Genomic DNA, 22359 nt, shown 5'->3' on the forward strand with positions numbered 1-22359 from the left:
AATTAGAACCCATTTGAGCTACTCCGCGACGCCGTGTCACCAAAAGGCAATACTGAACATAATCATGTCAATTTTAACGATGAAATGTCACATCACGACGTTCATGAGGTTTTCTTTCTAATTTACTGCGTCCCGCATAAGCATATTTTTTTATGAAAATCAAATTATATCCGCAACAAAAAAGTTACTTGTAGTTTTCTTCCATTTTGATCCATAAAACCATAGAAAAAAGTCTCTAAGTAGATAGTAATTTTGGATTGGATTTTTCAAGTTTGTCTTTAAATCGATGTCTTGTTAAAGTAAATTATTTCTTATTCTAATTTTTACGCATAACAATATTCATGAGATTGGCCTTAACTGTCTTTAGCTCATTAAGTCGGTATTTTAACTGTTTCATCGATTCGTTTCGAGTCGATTCTTCCATAAGAATAGTCGAATTATGGTACCGAGGAGCGATTGATTTATAGGTTATTATGACTTTACTAATAACATTATATCTACAAACTAACAAGTGATTATTGACGAGAAGTTTTCATCAGTAAATATTGTAATTGTATTGATTGGTTTTTGAACTTGTTTGAAAGATATTTCTGTATATTTTAGTAAAAAATTGTTTTTTTGCTGACTGTACTTTTGTTGACTGTACTTGTATTGTCGCACAAAATACATTTGCATGCCAAATTTCAAGTCGATGCCATTAACCGTTGAAGAGTTCCGTCCTTTGGAGACCACCAGGATATCACTACCAGATTATTGTATTGTTAATTTGTCACGCAATTTACATAATTATACTAAATTTCAAGTCAATCCAACTACTGGAAGTTGGTCGAATTTAACTTGCAAGGTTTGATTACAGACAACGGGACAGGTGAAACTAAATAAAAGCTTGTAAAACATTACTAACACGTTAAACGAATAATGACCCTTTTCAAGGCATAGTGCATATAGCGACCACATGTACACAAATATTCGACCTTACTAAACAATTAACAATATGATCTGATACAAAATCAATTGAAGACGTTATTTATTGATCATTTTTAAATTAATCCCTCATTCATAGGTAAAGAATATAAAAAATATGATTAATTCTGTGGTAGCATATCTAAATTCGCGGAGCCTGCAAAAGGGTTAAGTTTAAATTATGTACTAAATTTGATAAATTTACTAGTCTACTAAAATCCACTTGGCACTTTATTAAACACACCAAATTTAAATAAGTGTCTACTAAAATTTTTAACATATTGAAATAAGTTAATACGTCATCAAATAATACATATATTTTATTACGTACTCAGTTTTTACTAAGTTCCTTGATGTATTTGTGACTTGAAAATATAACAAAATACTATCAAAACCTTAAAAAAAAATTACACACATCTTACTACAATAACACAAATACTCACAAATACTCACATTTTCTTTAGTAAATAAAAATTTTGCTGCCCCAGAAACCTAACATGTAATTTTTCTTCCGCAGGATGCAAATCTTTCTTCAAAAGGTCCGTAAGAAGAAACCTAACGTACTCCTGCAGGGGTAACAGGAATTGCCCCATCGACCAGCACCATAGGAACCAGTGCCAATACTGCAGACTAAGAAAATGCCTCAAGATGGGCATGAGACGAGAAGGTGAGTTGAGGAAATTTTAAAGTTACTAAACTTACTTTCGGAACTCGGAACAAAAGATCGGTTTTCTTTATCTTTCTCATTTGAATCTTCAGGAAAACATAGAAAACCGACAAGTCCCGAGTGACATTAACATTCTGGTCGTACTGTATTGTTTTTCAATATATTTAAAACAAAAAATATATTTTTTATCTACTCCAAGAGCCTTAAACAACGATTCGTTTGGGCAGCCCTTTCGATGGGGCAGGTCAAAAAAAAATTTTGCACCCTGTTTAATTCAATGGAAGTTTCCCTTAAAAGTATTAATAAATATTTTCTGGTATGTCTTTGAATCAACAACATATTTATAATGTTAAAAAAAAATTGAGACTAGGCTGTAAACGTTTGGCCGCACAACCTTTGTGACAGACGAACAGACGGACGGACGCATGAGTGACACCAATAGGGTTCCGTTTGGACACTCCTCCATTGCAAATTATCAATATATAATACACATAGCGCTTCACTTATCAAGAAATCTTCAATTTTAGTTGAACTGTGCAATCAGTTTCCACGCATCATCCTAAAAAACTACTAATTAGACATTCGTAGCATCCATATAAGACGATTAAGACGAATATCCATGTCATTGAAGATTGTTTTTGTTCACCGGTGCTTTACCTTACTCTGTAAGTACTATGTAAATAAGTTGACATTTTATTGCCATCAATAGACACGCCGGAGGTCCATCATTGTAATTTAATTGCTTCTAGAAATAACCATCCTCGCTTATTTATGACACAATTTAACTATATACTTGGCACTTAAGTGCTTCCTAAAAATGTTCAGTCGTAAAAAAATGTCAAGGAATCTCTTTTGAGTTAAGTGACAAAATTGATGTTTCTAAAGTTTTTAAGTATTTTTTAAATGAAAAATCGAATTCAGGATATGAATACATTGAAAAATAAGCAAACAGCTTACTCGATGATACATTGATTGTCACCAACGTAATTAGTGAAATCATCAATCTTACTGAGTCATTAGTCGATCTGCCCAAGGGCAAGTCTAAGTAACTGTTGACGATCAATGTTAATATAAAGTTATGAGCCATAATAGCTTATTATTACGATGGAATTAATATAGAGGGTTATTGTTTCAAAGACAGCGATTTGATTAATGATGAAGGTGGCAAAGAATCTGAAGATATTATACAGGAACAGATTTTAAGGAAGCAATGAAACAACGTTTCTGTACAGTTACCGTCTAAATTGCTGGTATTCTTTTATTTTAAAAGGGCTTAAATATTATTTTTTATTTTATTTTCAAAAATAAACAAATGAAAAAATATAGGACTTCAAGGGTATTTAATATTTTAAGTGTTGTAGTTTAAGAAAGACTGAAACTTACAAGAACACAAAAACAGTAAGATAAGTAGTACATAAATAACCGAAACTAAAGAATATAAAATGATGATTTTGTACATTGTCGCATAACATGACATAAGTAACAACAAGGTACAAAAACAGGCTTCTTTGAACCTTCGCTTTAGCTTTACTAAGAACTTGAATACAGTTTTCCTGCTAACTATACCAAAATGCGTAAATGGTAAGCAGAAGTTGTCAGGTCAAGGGCACACTAGAATGGACTGTGACAGCTTCTGACATTGCTCATGACTTTAACAACCCATTGATCAACTTTGTCCGTACAATCGACAGGTCAGACGAAGACATTCTTTTGTTGGCGGAAGAAGTTAATAAGCGTAAAGTAACAGATTCATTTCAGGGAGGGATTTTTGATAAACGAAATATCGTAGGGCTCCTTATACACCTGAGAAGTTCAACTGTGTGTTTGATCCATACTGATACTCCAACCACCATGAAAAACCACCCAACCAACTATCCAAACCATTTATATATTTTTTTTTTTTGATATGATGATGATGAAACAACAGATCGCTTCAAACTGACTCGGGTATATTTAAGAGTGGGGTTTATCTTGCTGCAATACATTAACCATAAATATCCGAAGAAGTAGTTATGTCGCATCTTGATGAACTTCAGGAGATAGGAGATAATAGAGCAGTGCGCGGTGTATTATTAAATTGTTGGAAGGAACATCTCCTGAAATTAAATAATATAAACCCGGTGGCTGACATTAAGCAGTATCTTTACATTTTAATTATTTCATAAGCTTAAGTTCACCGTTGGACAACGTTACTTTTACCATCTCATGTAACGCTATAAAATCTGATAGGAATGACGATACACCTTTTACTACTCATTAAACACGCGTAACAAATAGCCAATAAAAAAATAAAGAAGCAAGAGATAAAAGTGAGGATTTTTAAATAGAGAAGCAACTATAAAATAGAATTAAGAATAAATAAGTTTGATGCGACTTGATTGAAAGTGTACTTAGATTATAATCTGTTTTATATATGCATAAATTCCAATTGAAACTTCGTAGATGATTTTTTTATGTGTAGTTTAAAGTACCTATACTCAAAAACATAAATAGTTTTAGATAAACAGTAAAATTGGCAGTTTAAGTTGAAGAAGCAATGCAATGTCTAATCGACATCCGCTCGTATCGTAAATCCTTTACGATACGATACTATGGGCAAGATTTAACACTCGCTGTTGAAAGCTTTCGTGCTATACTGTTATTAGTGAAAGGATTGTTATACGAATATACGAACAGTGGATTCTTAATTCGTATGAACACTTTTTTGCGTGGTCTCTATGTTTTACCATTTTTCTGTGAAACTTTCAACCTGCTACGATTCAAAAAACAGCATTGCGACAAAAAAAGTCGAACGAACGGACGACAAAGCATAAAGAGTCCGTTTCGACCTAACTAAAGAAACACAATGACAAAAGCGATCTAACATCACAGCGGTTGATTAATCCAACTAAACATTCCATCACCGTCGGTTTTCCAGTGTTTATAATATTTTTAATGAGCGTAACGAAGCCGTTAATGCCCAAGATAAGACAGGTGTCCGCATTTATGCACTGCCCACCATTGGGTGGGCAATGGTCTCCGCAGTAACCTTCGTGCCCTTCAGGGCTTCCTTAATAGCGGGTCACGTTATCTTCGACATTGTGGATATTACTGTTGCTGTCCCTAATTTTACTAACGAGGTTTCTGATAGCCGCACGGATGTTTCTTTATGCAAAGAGAAAGGTTTTAAAAAGGTCATATAACAAGATGTTATGAAATAAATTCGGAATATTATAACCGGTTTGATAAGTTCAACTTAATTCAAAAATATTCCATTTTTTTTATCAGAAGTATGTTTTTTAGGGTTCCGGAGCCAAAATGGCAAAAACGGAAACCTTTAGTTTCGCCATGTCTGTATGTCTGTCTTTCTGTCCGTCCGCGGCTTTGCTCAGGGACTATCAATGCTAGAAAGCTGTAATTTTGCACGGATATATAAGTAAACTATGCCGACAAAATGGTACAATTCAAAATTCAAAAATAATTTTTTTAGGGTACCTCCCACGTAAAGTGGGGGTGATTTTTTTTTCTCATCCAACCCTTTAGTGTGGGGTACCGTTGGATAGGTCTTTTTCGATTCAGTGATCTGTTTGCGAAATATTCAACTTTAAACTGCAAATTTTCATAAAGTCGAGCGCCCCCCCCCTCTAAAATCTAAACCGGTGAGTGGAAAAATTTGAAAAAAATCAGGATGGTAGTAAGTATATCAAACTTTCAAGGAAAACTATAACGGCTAAGTTTGCTTGAGAATTATTAGTAGTTTATGAGTAAATAGCATCCTAAGGTATAAAATATACCTAAACTTGGAAGATTCCGTATAAAACACGAAATCCTTAGAAAAATGTTACTTAATTTTTTCGTAATGGCTACGGAACACTGTTTTGGGCGTGTCTGATAAGCTCTTGGCCGGTTTTTTTATAAAAAAACGGACACTTGTGACTCAGACAAGCGCATTGAGTGGAAAAAATTGTAGGTAGACATGAATATCCACTGTTAGGAGAGCCCCTCTCCTAGGCGAAATGTACACAGTGTGGGGCCAGTTTAGCTTGTTACTGATGATGGTTTTATGTCTGTCTGTCAATGTAAAAATATATTATTATACCATTCAGGCAACTTTTTTTGTCGTTTTTATCAGGAGACATTTTTGGGTGTTTTTCTACAACGAGCGGCATTGTCATTTTTAAGTTCCATTGTTTCGAATAACTGCAATTTTAAGACTAAATATACTTATCAGTCTTGTTTATGGGATGTAGTCTTTTTTCTATGTTGTTAGCAGAGAATGTCAGACTGAATACAAATACGGCCGTAAGGTCATTGACTCTAAGAACATTTGTTTTGGTAATGTCTTCTTTTATAAGAAACACAATAACATTATTGTATTCTCTGAAAAAACTAAGTAGCTTGAGTGTATATCCTCAGCAAATATCTACGAGTAGATGACGAATTGTAGAAGATTTTAAATTTCAGATTGAAGCAATTAAAAATAACCAGTGCGTCAAACGAAAGAGTATTTCTAAAACCAAGCATCACAGGTAACTGGAGACCTTTTATGACACCCATAAGGCCCCACATTCACACTTCCTACTTAACCCGGAAAGGACGAGTAACCCGCTGCTCTCCATTCCACACAAGCACCCCTTCGACCCCTAAAAGTATTTTGCCCAAACGATTTGTTTGCTGTCAACAAACAAAGATGCAGACTCCTTTTTATAATAGTAAAAAGTGTGTCTCATTGTACCCCTTAATCGTCTTAGATATCAAACTTGAACAGAGAAGTACGAGTATTAACGCTTTCATGTTTTTGTTCTCTTTGTTTTGGACACAGTTGTGCGTTTAAGGCGCTCGGATATCCCATTGAAATGTGCTACTAATATTTTTAATTGTGATCTTGATCCGTTACCTTTGATATGGTCAGTCTATTGTCAGACCCGATAATGCTCACAGAAATGATTTGGCTGTAATCTTTATAGTAAATTAAACTTTTGTTTGCGATGAAAATAAAACACGTTGGTTCTTTTTCGTAACACGATCAGATCATGGTAAAGACAATGTAGAAAAGATTAAAGCTGATGATAATTTTGCAAAACTTGCGTGTTTGAAACACTGTAGCGCGATCACTTCCCGTGTAATATGCAAACATAATACACACACGGATTGATTAATTAAGAACATTACGTGGACCGGTTTGTTAATATTAGAGTGCATAAAATTTTATCTATCACAAAGCCCTTTGGGTACTGTCAGTTTGCTATGAACAATGGCTGTTATACCTTTTGTCTAGAACGCATCAATCATGGGCCACATTGTTTGGAATATCTTAATAAGTTTTTGTGTTGGACCGGTCATTTAGAAAGATTCCTCCTATCGCTTCCGATTTTTTCTCCCGAGTTCGCGAATTTTAATAGAAACGTGATTTATGAGGAAATTGGAAATGTATCAGTACGATCTTTGTTTTTGACGTGCCGTGGTCTTTTAACTTTCGCATTGTGTGATTCTGACGAACGCAGCGGTATTTTATGTTTGTCTAAAGTCTAATAATTTTACCAGCTACAAAAGCCCCTTTTGATCCCACATCTTTTGTAAACATTTACCGTTACTTATTAATAGTTTGACCAAGTGAAACCTCTGTCCCATGCGCTGTCTTTTCGCATATTTCTTTAATCCGAGCGTAAACTCCTAGTTTTGTGCAACGGAAACCATGCACAATGCATTTACACAGTAAGCCCACAAGACCTGTCAAAAACGTCATAGTATTCCCAAGGGCGGGCGTCTTTCAGACCACAACGTCGTAAGTCACTACGGAAACTCGCAAGGGTACGTTCTTTTGTAACGTGGCAAAAATGGCAATGTTTGCATCAATTTACGTGAGCACACCTCTGTCCGACAAAGGTCGTCAAAGGGCTCGGCGATGCGTCTCGAGGGTGTCAGATCGCGCCCTCAACCAGGTGCGGCTTTTGTTGACCATTGTTGACCAACTGACCGACCCATTAGACCAGTCCATCAAACATTGGTTCCTTGACCGTGAGAAACATAACGAGCTTTGATAACACTTGACCAATGTGTTTTCACAAATTAAAAAGCGTCTTCCCGATCCACACCATCAATTTAATGAGTTAATCGTGTCACAATCACTACATTCAGATACGAGAGTAACTCGAGGCGTAGCCACTTTGTTTGCCGCGTCACAGCCAAAAGATATTATCTTTTCCGAGCATAATAACTGTGACATGTTTCGTATGACGCTCCAGGGCCGGATTTTATGGCTCACATTCTGGGAAAACTGAGTCTTACTAGCCGCGGCTGACATAAAGATAGAATCTCACGTGAGGCTCGCCGCGGGTTCCCACGGCGCGAAATACCCCAATACTGCACTTACACTGACCCCTTGGTCAGAAGTTACTGGCCGGTGCAAAACATTAATTACTGTAGAAGACAACAAATAGACCGGTTTCGATTCTGCATGGTCAAGGTACGCGACCCCCGTTCGGGAAGCGTCGTAAGCTAATTATACTTCCGCACGTTTTGTCAAACAATTTGCATATGAATCGGGGTCCGACTACAATAGAAAATAGCGCTAATCTGCCAAGGTTCAGGTAGTGCTCAAATATGGGAACAGGGCCGCTTGAATGCCCGCTAGAAACCTGATAAGTTTTCTCTGTAAACATCGAGTGCGGATAGAATGGAAGTAAATATTCAATTTCACTTAATGTTGAATAGAGATTTCATCGGGTCCGCATCCATTGTGGATTTATGCGAGAAAATGGCACAGAAACCTTTGATCCGTTTAAGCGAAATATATTATACGTTGAGTATAGAATTGTAGAGCTTACTGCTATGGTATATCAACGGCAGAACCATTAAATTTGTTTAGTACTTGCATCCGCAAACTTGTACTTACTGATTTAGTATGTTTACTAATCGTATCAATTTCTATAAGTAGTTCTACGACTTTGCTTACAGGCATTTTATTTGCAACATCACTATATTTTAAACAGTATTTTAAAGAAACTTGTAAAAAATCTTTCCAACGCACATACATGTATGTACATTGATATGTAGAAAGATGTTCAAAACGAGATCCCAATTCGAATGCCTCGTAAACTCAAAGCGAAATGGCGTCACAAAAAGGAATCAAAGTGTAAAATCATTTGTGTCGGATTAAAAAAGGAGCTAGCGAACGACCGTGAGATATACACCACTATCAATCACACTATGATTTATATTCTCTCAGCGAGATGATGTATCGTCCTGGACTGTAGTCCACTGTAAAAATATTCGATAATTAACTTTTTAAAACTTGAGTGACGCCTTCATCTTCGGTGCGGAATCGAAAACACCAACACAAGCGATACTAACCGCTACAACGATTCCAACTGAGCTTATACTCCCTTGTTCACTTCAAAACCTGTTGCTTACGGAATGTCTATAGTACCTAATGCCACAAAAGATTCTGTACCATTATTTAAATTCTCGCATATTTTACTGCGAATGACGTGATTTTCTTTGGCTACGATTATTTCCTTCAGTTGTTCACGGCACCCTACTGTTGTGAACTCCAAAGTAACGGTACCATCAAAATATTCAGTGATAACTATAAAAAGTCAACTCGACCGATTTGGGAGTGAATTAGAAATCATGTGGGTCCACAATTTATCAGCCGTTGTACGACACTATAGGCACGTCAAAATAATCACCTGCACCTATAGGCTCGCGGCTGGCTTCGAACTCAAGACCCCCGCGGTGCGCAGGCGGCTAACGAACTATGCATGTGATTTATCTGGCCGCAGCGTCTGATGCTAATTTCTTTACGACGTGTGATGTTAATGAAATATTGGGTATCTTTTAACTTGTTCTGAGGCTGTTAATGCGTGTTTTGTCGTCGGTGTCGTCCTTTTAATGTGTTTCTTTGTTGCTCGTAGGTACTTACAGTTTCTATGGCCACATGCCATCATCACACAACTGTGTAACTTGTAGATGTAAGTTTATAAACATTACGCTGCCTATACTATTGTACGAGTATTAACCAAGGCCGTCAAGCATATTTTGAGGGCAAAAGAATATAATATTTTTAAACTCTTATCTCAATGTCATTGAGTTTCACATTCAATTCTTACAACATCTTCTGTATTAGAATTTAAGGCATCGATATTTTGCCTTTTTCATTTTTGACACTTGCGTGCGGTTTTAAGTGTTCAACACTATCACTTATCTCTTTTACGTCACTTAAAAAACATAACGTCCAATCAACATAATGAAGAAAAACAACTTTATCTTTATTAATCTTACGTAATTAACAATTAACACAGCTGTAAGCTAAACTAAACTATTACCCCGGGCTTTTTCCACGTAAACCATGAGTATGGCAGTTGAATAGGAATTCACGAAAATTCCCAAAACTTATGTCGTGAGCTTCGTTTTCGTTGCAAAAAGCACACCCATGTAAACTTTCAAGTCTCTAAACTAAAATCTTCTGGTTTTACAAGCATACATCCTGATTCTGCAGGACAATGAAATAAATATAGGTTTATTCTTCAATTCCTGCTTCAATTGCTGCATACCAGTCACACACACTCATAAATATTGTTTTGTAAGTAGTTTTTAAATTTTATACAAAACATCAAGCTTTTGTAAGGGGACAGTGTCCGTTTGCCCTAGAGCACAGGTTATATTTACCTATTTATAAAGTAGAGTTCTGTTTTCAAAGAAATTATTGTAAAAGATGTTCTTGAAATAAGTTTTATTTTGTTGTTCAAATCCGTGACACTTATGACTTTCGCATTTATAATTTTAGTACTAATGCGTTCTGAAGGTGAAATTTTCTCACAGAGCCAACGTATAAACTTGAACGCGGAGAGTAATGCACAACCATGTATATTGGTTACTAGTACATGCAAACCTGTTCGAGACCAAGTCGTGCCCTCTGCTCCAAGCTATTCCAGCTATAGTTTCACTTTACATTCGAAAACTTGGTTTTAATACGTTTTTGCCGCAGAAATAATGATAACACAAATAGAAATATCACGCGAGCTAAAGTGCAGCCGCTTGTGTTATTGAAAAGCCATATTTTTATTTTCCCGGGTCAGTAACGAAGTCGAAAAAGTGTGATAAGTATGCTATTGTATGTATCTTTAAAGGATTGCATTTCGTCGGTGTGTCTATGGTAGTGAATTAAATGAAAATACAGAAAAAAACGTACGCACATTATTACCAGGAGAGGCGAACAAATAGTATGGAAGTATGAATGATGATATTTCTATTCCTATTGTTATTATTTTTGAAGTTTTTGCACTACAATTTTCAATTTACATAAACACGATTCTCATAATATGCTGATGCGCAGTTATCTTGTTGATTTAGGATGATGATGATGAAATTTGAAATGCGAGGAATTTAGTACAATCGTAAACAAATACTAATTCGGTATGCTAATGTGAATGATGGAATAATAAAAGTAATAAAAGCGAGCCGAATGATTTTATTGTGCCGCTTTGTCAGGCTTTGGGATGGAAAAAGTGCGGTCTATGTTTATTGGTGTTTATACTCATCTTATACTAAATTATAGTGAAAATATACTTAGGTAAAATCTAGATTTTTACTTAAAACAAACAGGCTATAAAGGATATGCGTGTCCCAAAACACTGATTGATAGTTGCTTAGTTTTTATATCGAAATATAATGTTAATTTTTTTCTAATATTTTTTCTAATATTTTTTTTTCTATAAAAATCACGTTTTTCAAAAATGTTAGTTAATTTACATAGAGATGCATTTAAAGTCATTTTTTTTGTATTATTCTTGATTCGTATATGGTAAACGTCTTAAAACAGTCGGATTTCGGGGTATTCAAAGTTTGACGTGTCTATGTCTGTCGGTGGCATCGTAGCCCCCAAACGGATGGATTGATTTGATGCGATTTCTTAATCGAAAGCTAGTGTAATCGAGATGGATCTTAGCTAAGTTTGATTTGAATCGGTTCTGTGGCGGGGGTTTCCAACTTCTATAAATACATAGTTTTATATAACTTTTTTGTGAATGCAATATACGGATAAAACTTATGTTTAATTTCATGTCAAACTGTTTCCATTTTCAACTTTACACGTCCTTTACAGGTTGACGTATTACATTTGTAATCCGTCAGGTTCTTATTCATATACATGAATACCGCAATCAATTTCATTGAAGTAGACAAGACAAGAAAAGGAAGTAGGTACCTATAATATTAAACGCAACAGCCACTTTTAGTTGTTTACAACATTTAACATTGTTTATGGCATCATTTACGACTCAAGCCGAGTTACCACCTGTAGCTTTATGTCATGCAAAAATAGTATCAACCTCATCCACTATATCAAAAATATATTTAGCAACTTCAAAAAATGATGCACACGTTTTTTGCTGTTAGATTTCGTCTGTCAGTCTGTACGTCTATTTGTAGTGAATCATCGGATCGTGCGCATATTTCGTGAGGTCACAGTTTACTATAGCGGTCGAACAGCCCATGATCGTACGCGAGACCAGGACGGTGATATACAAAACTATGTGAGCTAAAACAGCGCGGCGGATATTCTCTCTGTCTAACACCGACCGTTCCGTGACCCCGTGGGTCTTTCTATTCCAAAAAGTCGTAAGTGCCTTCAATTTCTACGTGTTCATACGCTGTTTTAGAGTGAAAGGAAGGTAATCATATATCTGCAGTATTATGATTATCGCAAGGCTTCGTTTCTTTGGCTGTGGTCAGTGACTTGTATCGCATCTTCATTATATGTTATGAATATTGTTTTAGATCACGGATATTGTTTTGCATCTGCTTTAGAATATCAAGCATTTATTTGGTTGCGTAACTGAATCCATACGAATATTATATATACGAAAGTGTGTGTGTTTGTATTTATGTTTGTCCGTTTTTTGGCATAGAGATAGTTTATGAGCCAGAGAGTAACATAGGCTACTTTTATCCCGGAAAAATGCACAGTTCCCGAGGGAACAACGCACTATAACCGAATTCCACGCGGGCAAAGCCGTGGGCAAAAGCTAGTAATTAAAATATATCTAAGCGTTTGCTATTTGTGTTTATTTTTTATTTTGTTAACATATATCTAACTACTTATCATGGTTGATTTTATCATACGTAACTATTACAGCACCCAGGACTTATCACACTTTACAAAATTAGTTATAGTTACCTGGACTTTTCAACCATTTTGCAATGGCCGTGGTCATAAGTAGACTGAGTAAAAATCACGAAAGCATAATACATTTTAACAACCGTGCTATTGCCATCACTGTTAAATATTTCGTGGCTTGTAAAATATTTTATCAAACTGTAAACAACATTGTTCCTATTAAAATATAGTTTATTTTTCGTCTGTCTCCACTAAATGGTACTTAGCCTCCAGGATCTCTTATCATTGTATCTATACAATGCCAAAAGCTCATCTCATCAAACAACGTTTTCAATCCTTTAACTTTTCGCAGTAACCAAGCGTTTACCTTCCGATCTTCAAGTATCAAGTTCGTCTCATCGGCCTCTCCTCTAATTGCCGAAGTTACAAATACCGCTCGTGCCCAAATCTACCAGTTCGTAATAAATCTCCTCACCATTTAATAAGTCGATAATTACAAAATCCGGCCAAACTAATGGATCGGCCGGTATGCGCCGTGGCACGCGCTCGATCACTTTATTATACAATCTTTACCATATTTCCAAGATTTTTATCTCCACTATAAATTTAATTAGGTTTTGGTACTATTTTGATGTCTTCCGTGTCCGGTTCGTTTTATTTTAGGTAATTTAGATATACAACTCCGAGGTGGGCGATTGTTGGCTTTCCAAATTCAAGTTTAACAGTATTGTGTTTATTGATACGATTGCGTAAACAAAATGCCGTCGCATTCCTGAGTGTTGATTGGCAGATGCGATGGTGAATTATGGTGTGGGTTACGTAAAGGCTAAAGTATACATTTTCTATAGTTCAAGGAATTTATAGCAGAACCTATGGCTACTATGAATGTCAATGTTTACTGATATAAAAGTACTGATGAGACTGGTGTTGTTAAATAAATGAATAGCGCTTGTAAACAACAACTGTCACCAATAAAAGGGATAAAGAGTTACGAACTTGTTGACGTAGGCAAATAATGTGATAATATATTTGATTCAATTCTTTTATAATAATAATATTAATTGTTTATTTTCAGTTAAAAAACCCATAGCAAAATTACACAGCTATTGAAATTACAAAAGGAAATAAAAAAATACATAATTTAAAAATTATAAGTACTACTCCCTAAGCAGGCGTACTAGGGGCTACACATGATTTAAATTCTGGTTATACATTGAATTAACATATAATGCTTTCTCTGCAAAAATATATAAGAAAACTTATCTACTAGGCACCCGACGCTTACAACGATTAGATCGCGAGCAAACTACACTCTAAGCAGTCATACGCTCCAGTATTTGAGCATTATTGTTAACATGGACGCTCTTGTCTATCGGTAGAATATATTGGCTATACTCTTACCTTTGCTTTGTCCCTTTCTAACAAATACAAATGTCGAAGTGACAGATAAGGACAAACGAATTTTAGCGGCATTTTAACTAAAATAGGTTTGATTGTCGTTTATGAATAAGGGGGTTAGTCGATAAAATTACTAGCTTGCGTCCGCACAGCACAGTTTCATATACCGTGAGAATTTTGTATATCTGTCTTTATTCCTGGTGTAACTAGTTCAAGATCGTCAGAGGCTAAATTTCTTATTCAATATTCTCTATCAGGACTATTTGGAATATTTGGATGCAACACCGCAGTTAATAGCAGTAGAAGTGGATGAGCACTCACGGTGCTTAAAATACTACTTCTGCCAAGGCAATATGAGAGTGTGTAGATCGTTTTTAGCGACATAACTGAACATCTACTTCTTCTGCTGGCTGTACCTTTGCCATACTTGTTATCACTAATGTCTCATAAAAAATCTAGGCTGTCCAATGATTCGAGTTGTTAAAACACTCGCCGCTGCTATAAGAAAGAAAGAAAGAAAAGATTTATTCGAATATCATTATGTCAGCCGAAAGACGTCCACTGCTTGACATAGGCCTCCCCCAAGGTTCTCCACTCAGACCGGTCTTGCGCTTTCCGCTTCCACCGCGATCCCGCGATCTTAACCAGGTCGTCGCTCCATCTTGTTGGAGGCTTACCGACAGCTCGTCTCCCGGTCCGCAGACGCCATTCGAGAACCTTCCAACCGCCACTCGTAATATCACCTAAAATAAAATAAATAATTGAAAATACGTACGAACAGCCTTAAAATATTAGATATCTAGGGTACAATAATCCAAACATTACCATCTTCGTATCCAAAACACGGAAGACCGTTATTACATCGACACCAAAGAGTCACTTATAATGCGAAGGATTGAAAGCCTTTGCATAAACCCGTGCCTTGAGGTAACCTCATGGATTACATTAAAATTTCACTTGGGCTCTGAAAAAGCGTTATCCGTACAAAAACATAATAAGTTATTCATAACAAGCCATAAATTCCGCCATTAACGACGCGCCTTCTAGCGCAGGGTTGTTACTATTGAATAAGTTAATCTGCAGGCAGAGTATTGCATTTCTTTTTGTTACTGTTACGTTTTGGTATTTACGGTGTAGTTTTTACTGAGATAAAAAGAAAAAAAGTACTTAAAGCTGGGCCTAGGAATCGAGCTCAGGTCCTCGACATTTTGTGAAGCGTGCATCCCAATATACTATTACATAGTTTGAATAACTAATATATTGTGTTCTAGAATCAGTCGCTTTGGAATAAATGCTGTTTTTTTTAACAAAAAGTAAATTTTTAATGTGATTTTTTTCTTTGCCATGGTACTGTTATTAAATAAAGGTTCTTTTATTAAGTATATGTTATTCTATTATTAGTGTTATTGTGTTGTTAAGTTAAATTGTATTGTTTATGCCCAAATATACACATTAATTAAAACATTACCAACTTTTCGGCGTCACAGTATAATTGTATACACATAGGTACACATTCGAAATTATAGCTTTATAGGAAATCTTTTGCTAGATTTTCAAAGCCATGTCGCGGCTAGGGATTATTTACTGTACTTAGTTACTTTAATGGAATTTTAGCGAAGTATTCATCGTTCATTTTGCCTTACAGGTAACTTTTTTCTTCACTTGTGACGAATTTAGGGTAAAAAAAATCTTAGTACAAATATTCTACAGATATGCGAACGAACAAACATGACGAAACTGTAATTATTCCATTCTTGCCATTATGACAACGAAATTCTGCAAATCAGCTCATCTCAAAATTTTCGGAATCACCAGGAATGACAACCCTATTCAAATCCATTCCAACGCTAAGACATGGACCCACAAATACATCACCATTACGTCTTGTCCAGCATCCGACCTAGACGTACAACTTCATTTACCGTTCGCCTATTTATTTTACTTGTATGTTTATTTTATCTCGTTACGTCTTGATAGCAGTTGATAATCCGTTATTTATTTGAACAATTTTATTTATGTGCACGATTCTTTATGCTTAAGGACGGGTTACACTGTGCGGCGCTGCCGCATAAGGTTGTACTGACGCATGGCTAAAAAGAGCCATTTTGATTGCGAGATTTTCTTTAGAAAGAATGAAAGGCAGAAAACATTTAGCTAAGTATTTGTGACATTCCAGGTTTTTTAATAGAGGAAACGGAAACATAGACATAATTGCCACGAAAAGATTTCGCCTGAGCATAAATTCTTCCGACGATACCATTCTTATCAGTCACACACAGCAACTCTGTCATGCAACACGGGTAACACAGCCTTACGCGACTTAAATCATCACAGCTTCGTGGCATGCGACACTGTCGCACGCAGTCGCACGGCCATATAGGTAACCAGCACGCGACACGTCGCGGCCCGACAAATGACCACGCGACCATCTTTTGTTACTCTAACGGTTCTGTTTTGATATCATTAAGATTTTTTACTTCTCGAATACGAAGAAATATGGTCTTAGATAAGTTTGTTAATGTGGAAAGCGACTTGTACTCGGCGGTTTGACAATAGAATGCGTAAGGTGTTTAGGGATGACATATTGAATTTAAATGCCAGTCATAAAAATCTATCTTAAAGTTGTAGGTGTAGTAGGTAGTTCGACTTACGCTTAATATCATGTTAGCGTAGCGTAAGTCATGTGTGTGTAGCGTAAGATTTAACCCTGAGCATCATCTCTTTCAGTAACTCTTGCCGAAATGGTAATGAGAAAAAAAAACGCTGCAAAAACGCTGAACATTTACCCCTTGGTAGCCTAGCGTAAAAATAGAGGATTCTTAATTTTAATCCGAAGGAATTGCGAAACTGAAGTAAAACGCCTCAAAAGGATTTTGTTTAATTTTCGCGGTATAATTGTATGACATGAAATGAAAATTTATCCTGGCGCAAACTTTCGAGTTTTTCGTAATTTATGTGCAAAATAAAATACGAAATTCACTTTGAGCATTAACACTGCACACACGCACGCCCACTTAAGAGTTAATATTGTGTTAAATTTCCAATTCCCAATGGCATAATATTGCAAGTTAATAGGTACAAAATCAAAAGCAGAAACAAGCAAATAAGCTACGCATTTTAAAGACCAGTATACTTATTTTCTCACCGCTAGTAAATCAAAAGCTATATTTTGCTCAAACCACATTCGTACGTGACTAAATCTAGTCCAATTAAGTAAATAAAAGGTTCTAGATTCTTAGTACACTGTACCAACACGTGTTTCCTCCTTCCGTGGAAACAATTTTCAGCAATTAAAGGCGCAATTAGTGTGTGAATTAAAATATCAAGACATGTACAGAGTGTCCTATAATCAACGCCCCTACAGCAACGTCCCTATATAGTTTGACTTTAAAATAAATTGAACTTCTTTTTACCACGCGACTCCGCTACTTATTGATATGGACCTTTCATTGATGTAGACTTCCGCAAAGCAACACTGTAATCAATCAAATATATAACCCATCCATTCTTACCAATCCTTAGGTACTGGTACTACTTAGTCCTTGCTACTACTAAAAATGTGAAAACGAGTCTGTCTGTCTATTACCTCTTCACGCTTATACTGCTAAACAGATTGAAATGAAATTTGGTATTAAGATAGCTTGAGGCCCTAGAAAGATAGTTTTTATCCCGAAAAATTGCATAGCTCTCGCGCGATAGCAAGAACCTTATTCTTCACAGAAGTTGCCGGCCACAGCTAGTTTAAAATATATTCTTCAATTTCGAGAACTAGCATTTTTTATCTCAGTACTTATTACATTTTGACTAAGTCAAATTTACTTAATCTGATAGTTTAAAATCTGTCATATCGGCCCTCTTCATTTTAAAATTAGTTTAGTGACACCCTTTATATCAACCGTTTCAAGGTAAGCTAATTAAAATGTATGATTTACTATCAAAACAATACCTAATTCTTTATTCTTCAAAGTCAAAGTCATGTTGAATAAAAATATTTTGACTTTGACGTTTGACTCTGACTCAATCGCTTGTTAGGCATGCTTACCTAACCTGCTTTGTATTCATTTGTGAATTACCTATGTATCTTATTATTAGCAGCTGTATTAACACTGTTTCCTGGTAATTGATTAGTCAATAGATCACTTATTATAGATTCTCAAAGATCTAGATCAATTACTGTGATCGTTCCTCGATACACGAAGAAAATGTAAACAAATTAACTCGATTATTCTGATATGTAACGTCGACTAACAAAAAGTTAGTGTCATTTTTGAATTTTATTTTTTACTTTTGCAATTATACATGTTTTTTTTTAAATAATTAAACTCTTTATTCAGACAATTACATAGTCCATGTTGTTAGTTACAAAATCTTATACCTATGCTAGTAATAATAATAAGGGATCACGTGCATAAATTATTAATTTATTAACTACCTATTCTAGTTTTTTTTTAAACATATAAACAGGATCTTTATTAAGAAAAATTCAATTACACCAACAATGTCAACTAAAATAAACACCCATTACATATTTATAGTATTATGGGTACATTTAAAGGTACCCAAGTGTTTAAAATTTCACTTGTCAAAAACTCATTATTTTCGTATATTATTTTTGGAAAGCTGTGACTGACTAGTAGTTTGACCTAAGGCCTCTCAAGCAGGGTCATAAGTTCGAGCTCGGGTTCATACTAAGATTGTTTTTTTTTTTTTTTGGAATCTTTTTGTATTTTTTATTTCAATTCCAAATTTTTACTTTTACGGTCATCCCGTAAAACCGAAATTGAAAATACAAACTGAAATATAGATGCACAGAAAAAACAGAAAAATAAGACCATCACTGGGAATCGAACCCAGGTCCTCGGGACTGATGGTCCCATCAGTGGTGTAGCGGTATAGCACGCGGTACGGATTACCGAGGACCTGGGTTCGATTCCCAGTGATGGTCTTATTTTTCTGTTTTTTCTGTGCATCTATATTTCAGTTTGTATTTTCAATTTCGGGTTCATACGTTTTTCAGAGTTCATGTGCGCTGCACTGGGCCACGTGGACGTCCGTGAGTTTGTGAATTCTAACATTTGACCTAGGTATACTGCCGTGTTCAAGCTTAATGGCGGCTAAGTGGCAAAATCAAGTTTTGAAATTGAGTCGAAAAACGCAGTAATTATTTTGAATCGATGCTAGTTGATATCTATAATTCTTAGATTTAACTAACATCTATAATTTACCGATATAAACTTGCATTGATTTAAAAAAAAACACTCCGATTTTCGACTCCATCTCCAAAGATTTTGTTACTTAGCTGTCTTTTAGCTAGCGGGTGGCAGTATAGCAATGATTTTTAAATAGATTTTTTTTTTCGATTTGGTCAAAAAGTCAATTAGTTTCTATCAATGATCGGTCCCGTCTGTCAAAGTTAACAAAAATCTGGAAAACACAGTGTATAATTGTATTTGAATGTAATAATAACTACATAGTCGTTTAAACTGTTCTAAATTTTTGTTGACATGAAATAATTCACTATGTATTTTATTTCCTGTTCCCGCGGGCATTTTTTTGTTAATTGTAATTTACTAGCAACAAACTAATTTATATTATCCGTAACACTGCGATTATGATATTATTTTGATGATTTCTTTTCTAGGTTTACATATCAAAAGGATGTTTAAGGGATTTTACTACTATAGTTAGATATTGTCACTGATGTATTAAACTGTAGATACACATTGCCAAACAAAATCCCCATCAAAGAATGTCCGAACTATTTATTTGTTTGTGTAACAAATAAAATCATCACCCACACAAATTAATTAAAAGAATACGTGACCAAATTTGAACCTAGTCTTTACTAAGTTACAGTTGAATTTCGCTAGCGGCCATATTCCACAATTAATAAAAATATTTACGTGTGCGTAGAAACACTGATCCCACCACACAAACAAATAGAAAGAATACGTGACGAAATTTGAACCTAGTCTTTACTCTATTACAGTTGAATTTCGCTAGCGGCAAAACTCCACAACGCTTGACACTTGACAGCTAACTCCACAATTTCACATACGCATGCTCGAATATGAATGTCAGCCTTATCAGAAAAGGCAGAGGGATTAATTTCACTTGCTACATTGAAGGCGACGTTGCAAGATTGCTTGGATGAGTTTGACGTTTCTTAAGACGGACGAATTTAGGTTGTAGAACAAAGAATGATTCGGACTTTTCGAGAGGACTTTCGTAATAAAAAGTTTTTGTCAATTAAATTAAAAAAAATTAAAAGGTAACTTTAAGCTAATTTCTTTAGTCCAAATGTTTACCGTTTTCGAGATAATCTATATAAAGCCGGATTAAGACTATTTGATGCCTTAAGCAATGCACGCCTATGCCCCCCCCCCCTTATCGATATTTTAAATAAGTATTTATTACGACGAAATATTATATTCATGAAAGACGATAGAGATTATGGGGAGGCACGAGCGAGCGGATTTTCAAACAGCCTTACCTTTTATGTGCTAACAAAAAAAATTTTGGTGCTGTTTATGGTGCCCCCAAGACTTGATGCCCTAAGCAATCGCTTAATTTGCTTATGGGCTAATCCGGCACTGTCTATGTATATAAAATTAAAATAATAAACTGACTTACTGACTGTTGATATATCAACGCACAGCCCAAAACGCTGCACTTAGACCTACTTTATGCCCCTGGTTACCGAAGTACTCGTCAAGACGACAAACGAGTCCAAACTCGATGTGGTCGTGTCGTTTATCACAGAGTTCCTATGGTCACCCGCTAGCTTTATCATCAGATCAACTCCATGTTATAATAATATTGCATTGTCATCGGATTTAAGTATACATGCGTGTAAAATTTCAGCTCAATCGGTTGAAGATATCCACTTCAAATTTGAGTTGAAAGATTCCACCCGAGCAAACATATTTACATTACACTGCAAATAAATATAATGCTTGTAATAAGTTTTTGTTAAAAAATTAATTTTTAATACAAGCTTTTTTGCCGAATGTACTTTTTGTTGACTGTACTTGAATTGTCGTCTAAAGTACATATCTATACCAAATTTCAAGTCGGTACTATTAACGAGTTCCCTCCTGCAGAGACGATTCTGACAGAACCACCAAGTTGTCACTACCATATTATTGTATTGTCACCAAATTTACATAAGTATGCCAAATTTCAAGTCGATCGGACCACTGGAAGTGGGTCAAATTTAGCTTCCAAGATTTGACCCAAACAAACAATAAATAAATAAATAAGCAAACAGGGCAAGCTACAGAAAAGCTTCATAAAATATCGCCGAAATGTAAGCACTTCTGCATGTATTTCGAATAAAAAACAATTTGAATTCTCATCCTCCTTGGTTCTGGCTGTTTGCTTCTAAAACCATAGCCAGCGCACACCGCGCGCAGCTCAAAAAAAAATTGCAGGCTGTCTGACAGCACAGTTCATTCGCGGGAAATTCGGCGGACTTCGTATGTTGTGTAATTAAATAATAAGAAGCTCGACTAGTGTGAATAAATTGTAAACTGTATTATAAACCTTGTAAACAGTGTAAAATTGTAAGCGAGCGCTTTATCAAAGTGGGCTTCATTGAGGTTTGTGGTTCATAAATTGCTTTATTTATTTTGCACAAAAACGAATAAACCACAGTCAGACAGTCAGTACATTATATTATCGAAGCTTTTATAAAACATAATTAAAATCGCAAACTTCAAGGAAAATATTCAAACGACATTGCTACCCGTTGCTAGGCGACTCGATAAATAAAAATAGAGTGACGGCAACTCCACTACACTTTTGTTCCATGTTCTGTTTGTTTATCTGTTTCGTTTACTGATATGCTTTCGTGTGCGTGTGACAAAGACAAGGCATTTGTCAATGTTATGGAATTCTGGCAACGTTTATCTTTTAATTAGCAATTTAGAAATGGCTTTAAAATTAATTTAAATCTATATTTCTCTCTGATTATTAGAATTAAATACAAAAACAACAAATACTCGCTGAAAGTATGATATTCCATCAGATTTGTTACGTTTTCCCGAGTGATTTTTGCACTTTTTAAAGACGCACGTGGGCATCGTTACGCTTGCACTGACAACAACGTACTGAGAAAAAAGAAGGCCACATTTACCAAAGTGGCGCTCATTTGGCTCGGACATATTCGGACGCGCGACTGTGGATCTACAGTTTAATACATCAGTGGGATATTGTCGTCATTTCTTTCGTT

General features: G+C 35.5%; 2 protein-coding genes across 2 annotated transcripts in view; both read left to right on the plus strand.

Annotated features, from left to right (window-relative positions):
• The first annotated feature begins 1523 nt into the window (after nt 1–1523).
• The window catches only part of svp (COUP transcription factor 2), a 118050-nt gene continuing 97214 nt past the window's right edge, over nt 1524–22359 (plus strand). Inside the window, exon 1 of the mRNA XM_074104303.1 lies at nt 1524–1630. Within this exon, the coding sequence (XP_073960404.1) occupies nt 1612–1630 (19 nt within the window). The 5' untranslated portion in view covers nt 1524–1611. The remainder of the gene's footprint in view (nt 1631–22359) is intronic.
• The window catches only part of LOC141439936 (uncharacterized), a 32059-nt gene continuing 17146 nt past the window's right edge, over nt 7447–22359 (plus strand). Inside the window, exon 1 of the mRNA XM_074104404.1 lies at nt 7447–7627. Coding sequence (XP_073960505.1) covers nt 7447–7627 — 181 coding nt within the window. The remainder of the gene's footprint in view (nt 7628–22359) is intronic.

This window comes from Choristoneura fumiferana, chromosome 21, assembly GCF_025370935.1.
Source record: "Choristoneura fumiferana chromosome 21, NRCan_CFum_1, whole genome shotgun sequence".
In the NCBI taxonomy this organism is placed as follows: domain Eukaryota; kingdom Metazoa; phylum Arthropoda; class Insecta; order Lepidoptera; family Tortricidae; genus Choristoneura; species Choristoneura fumiferana.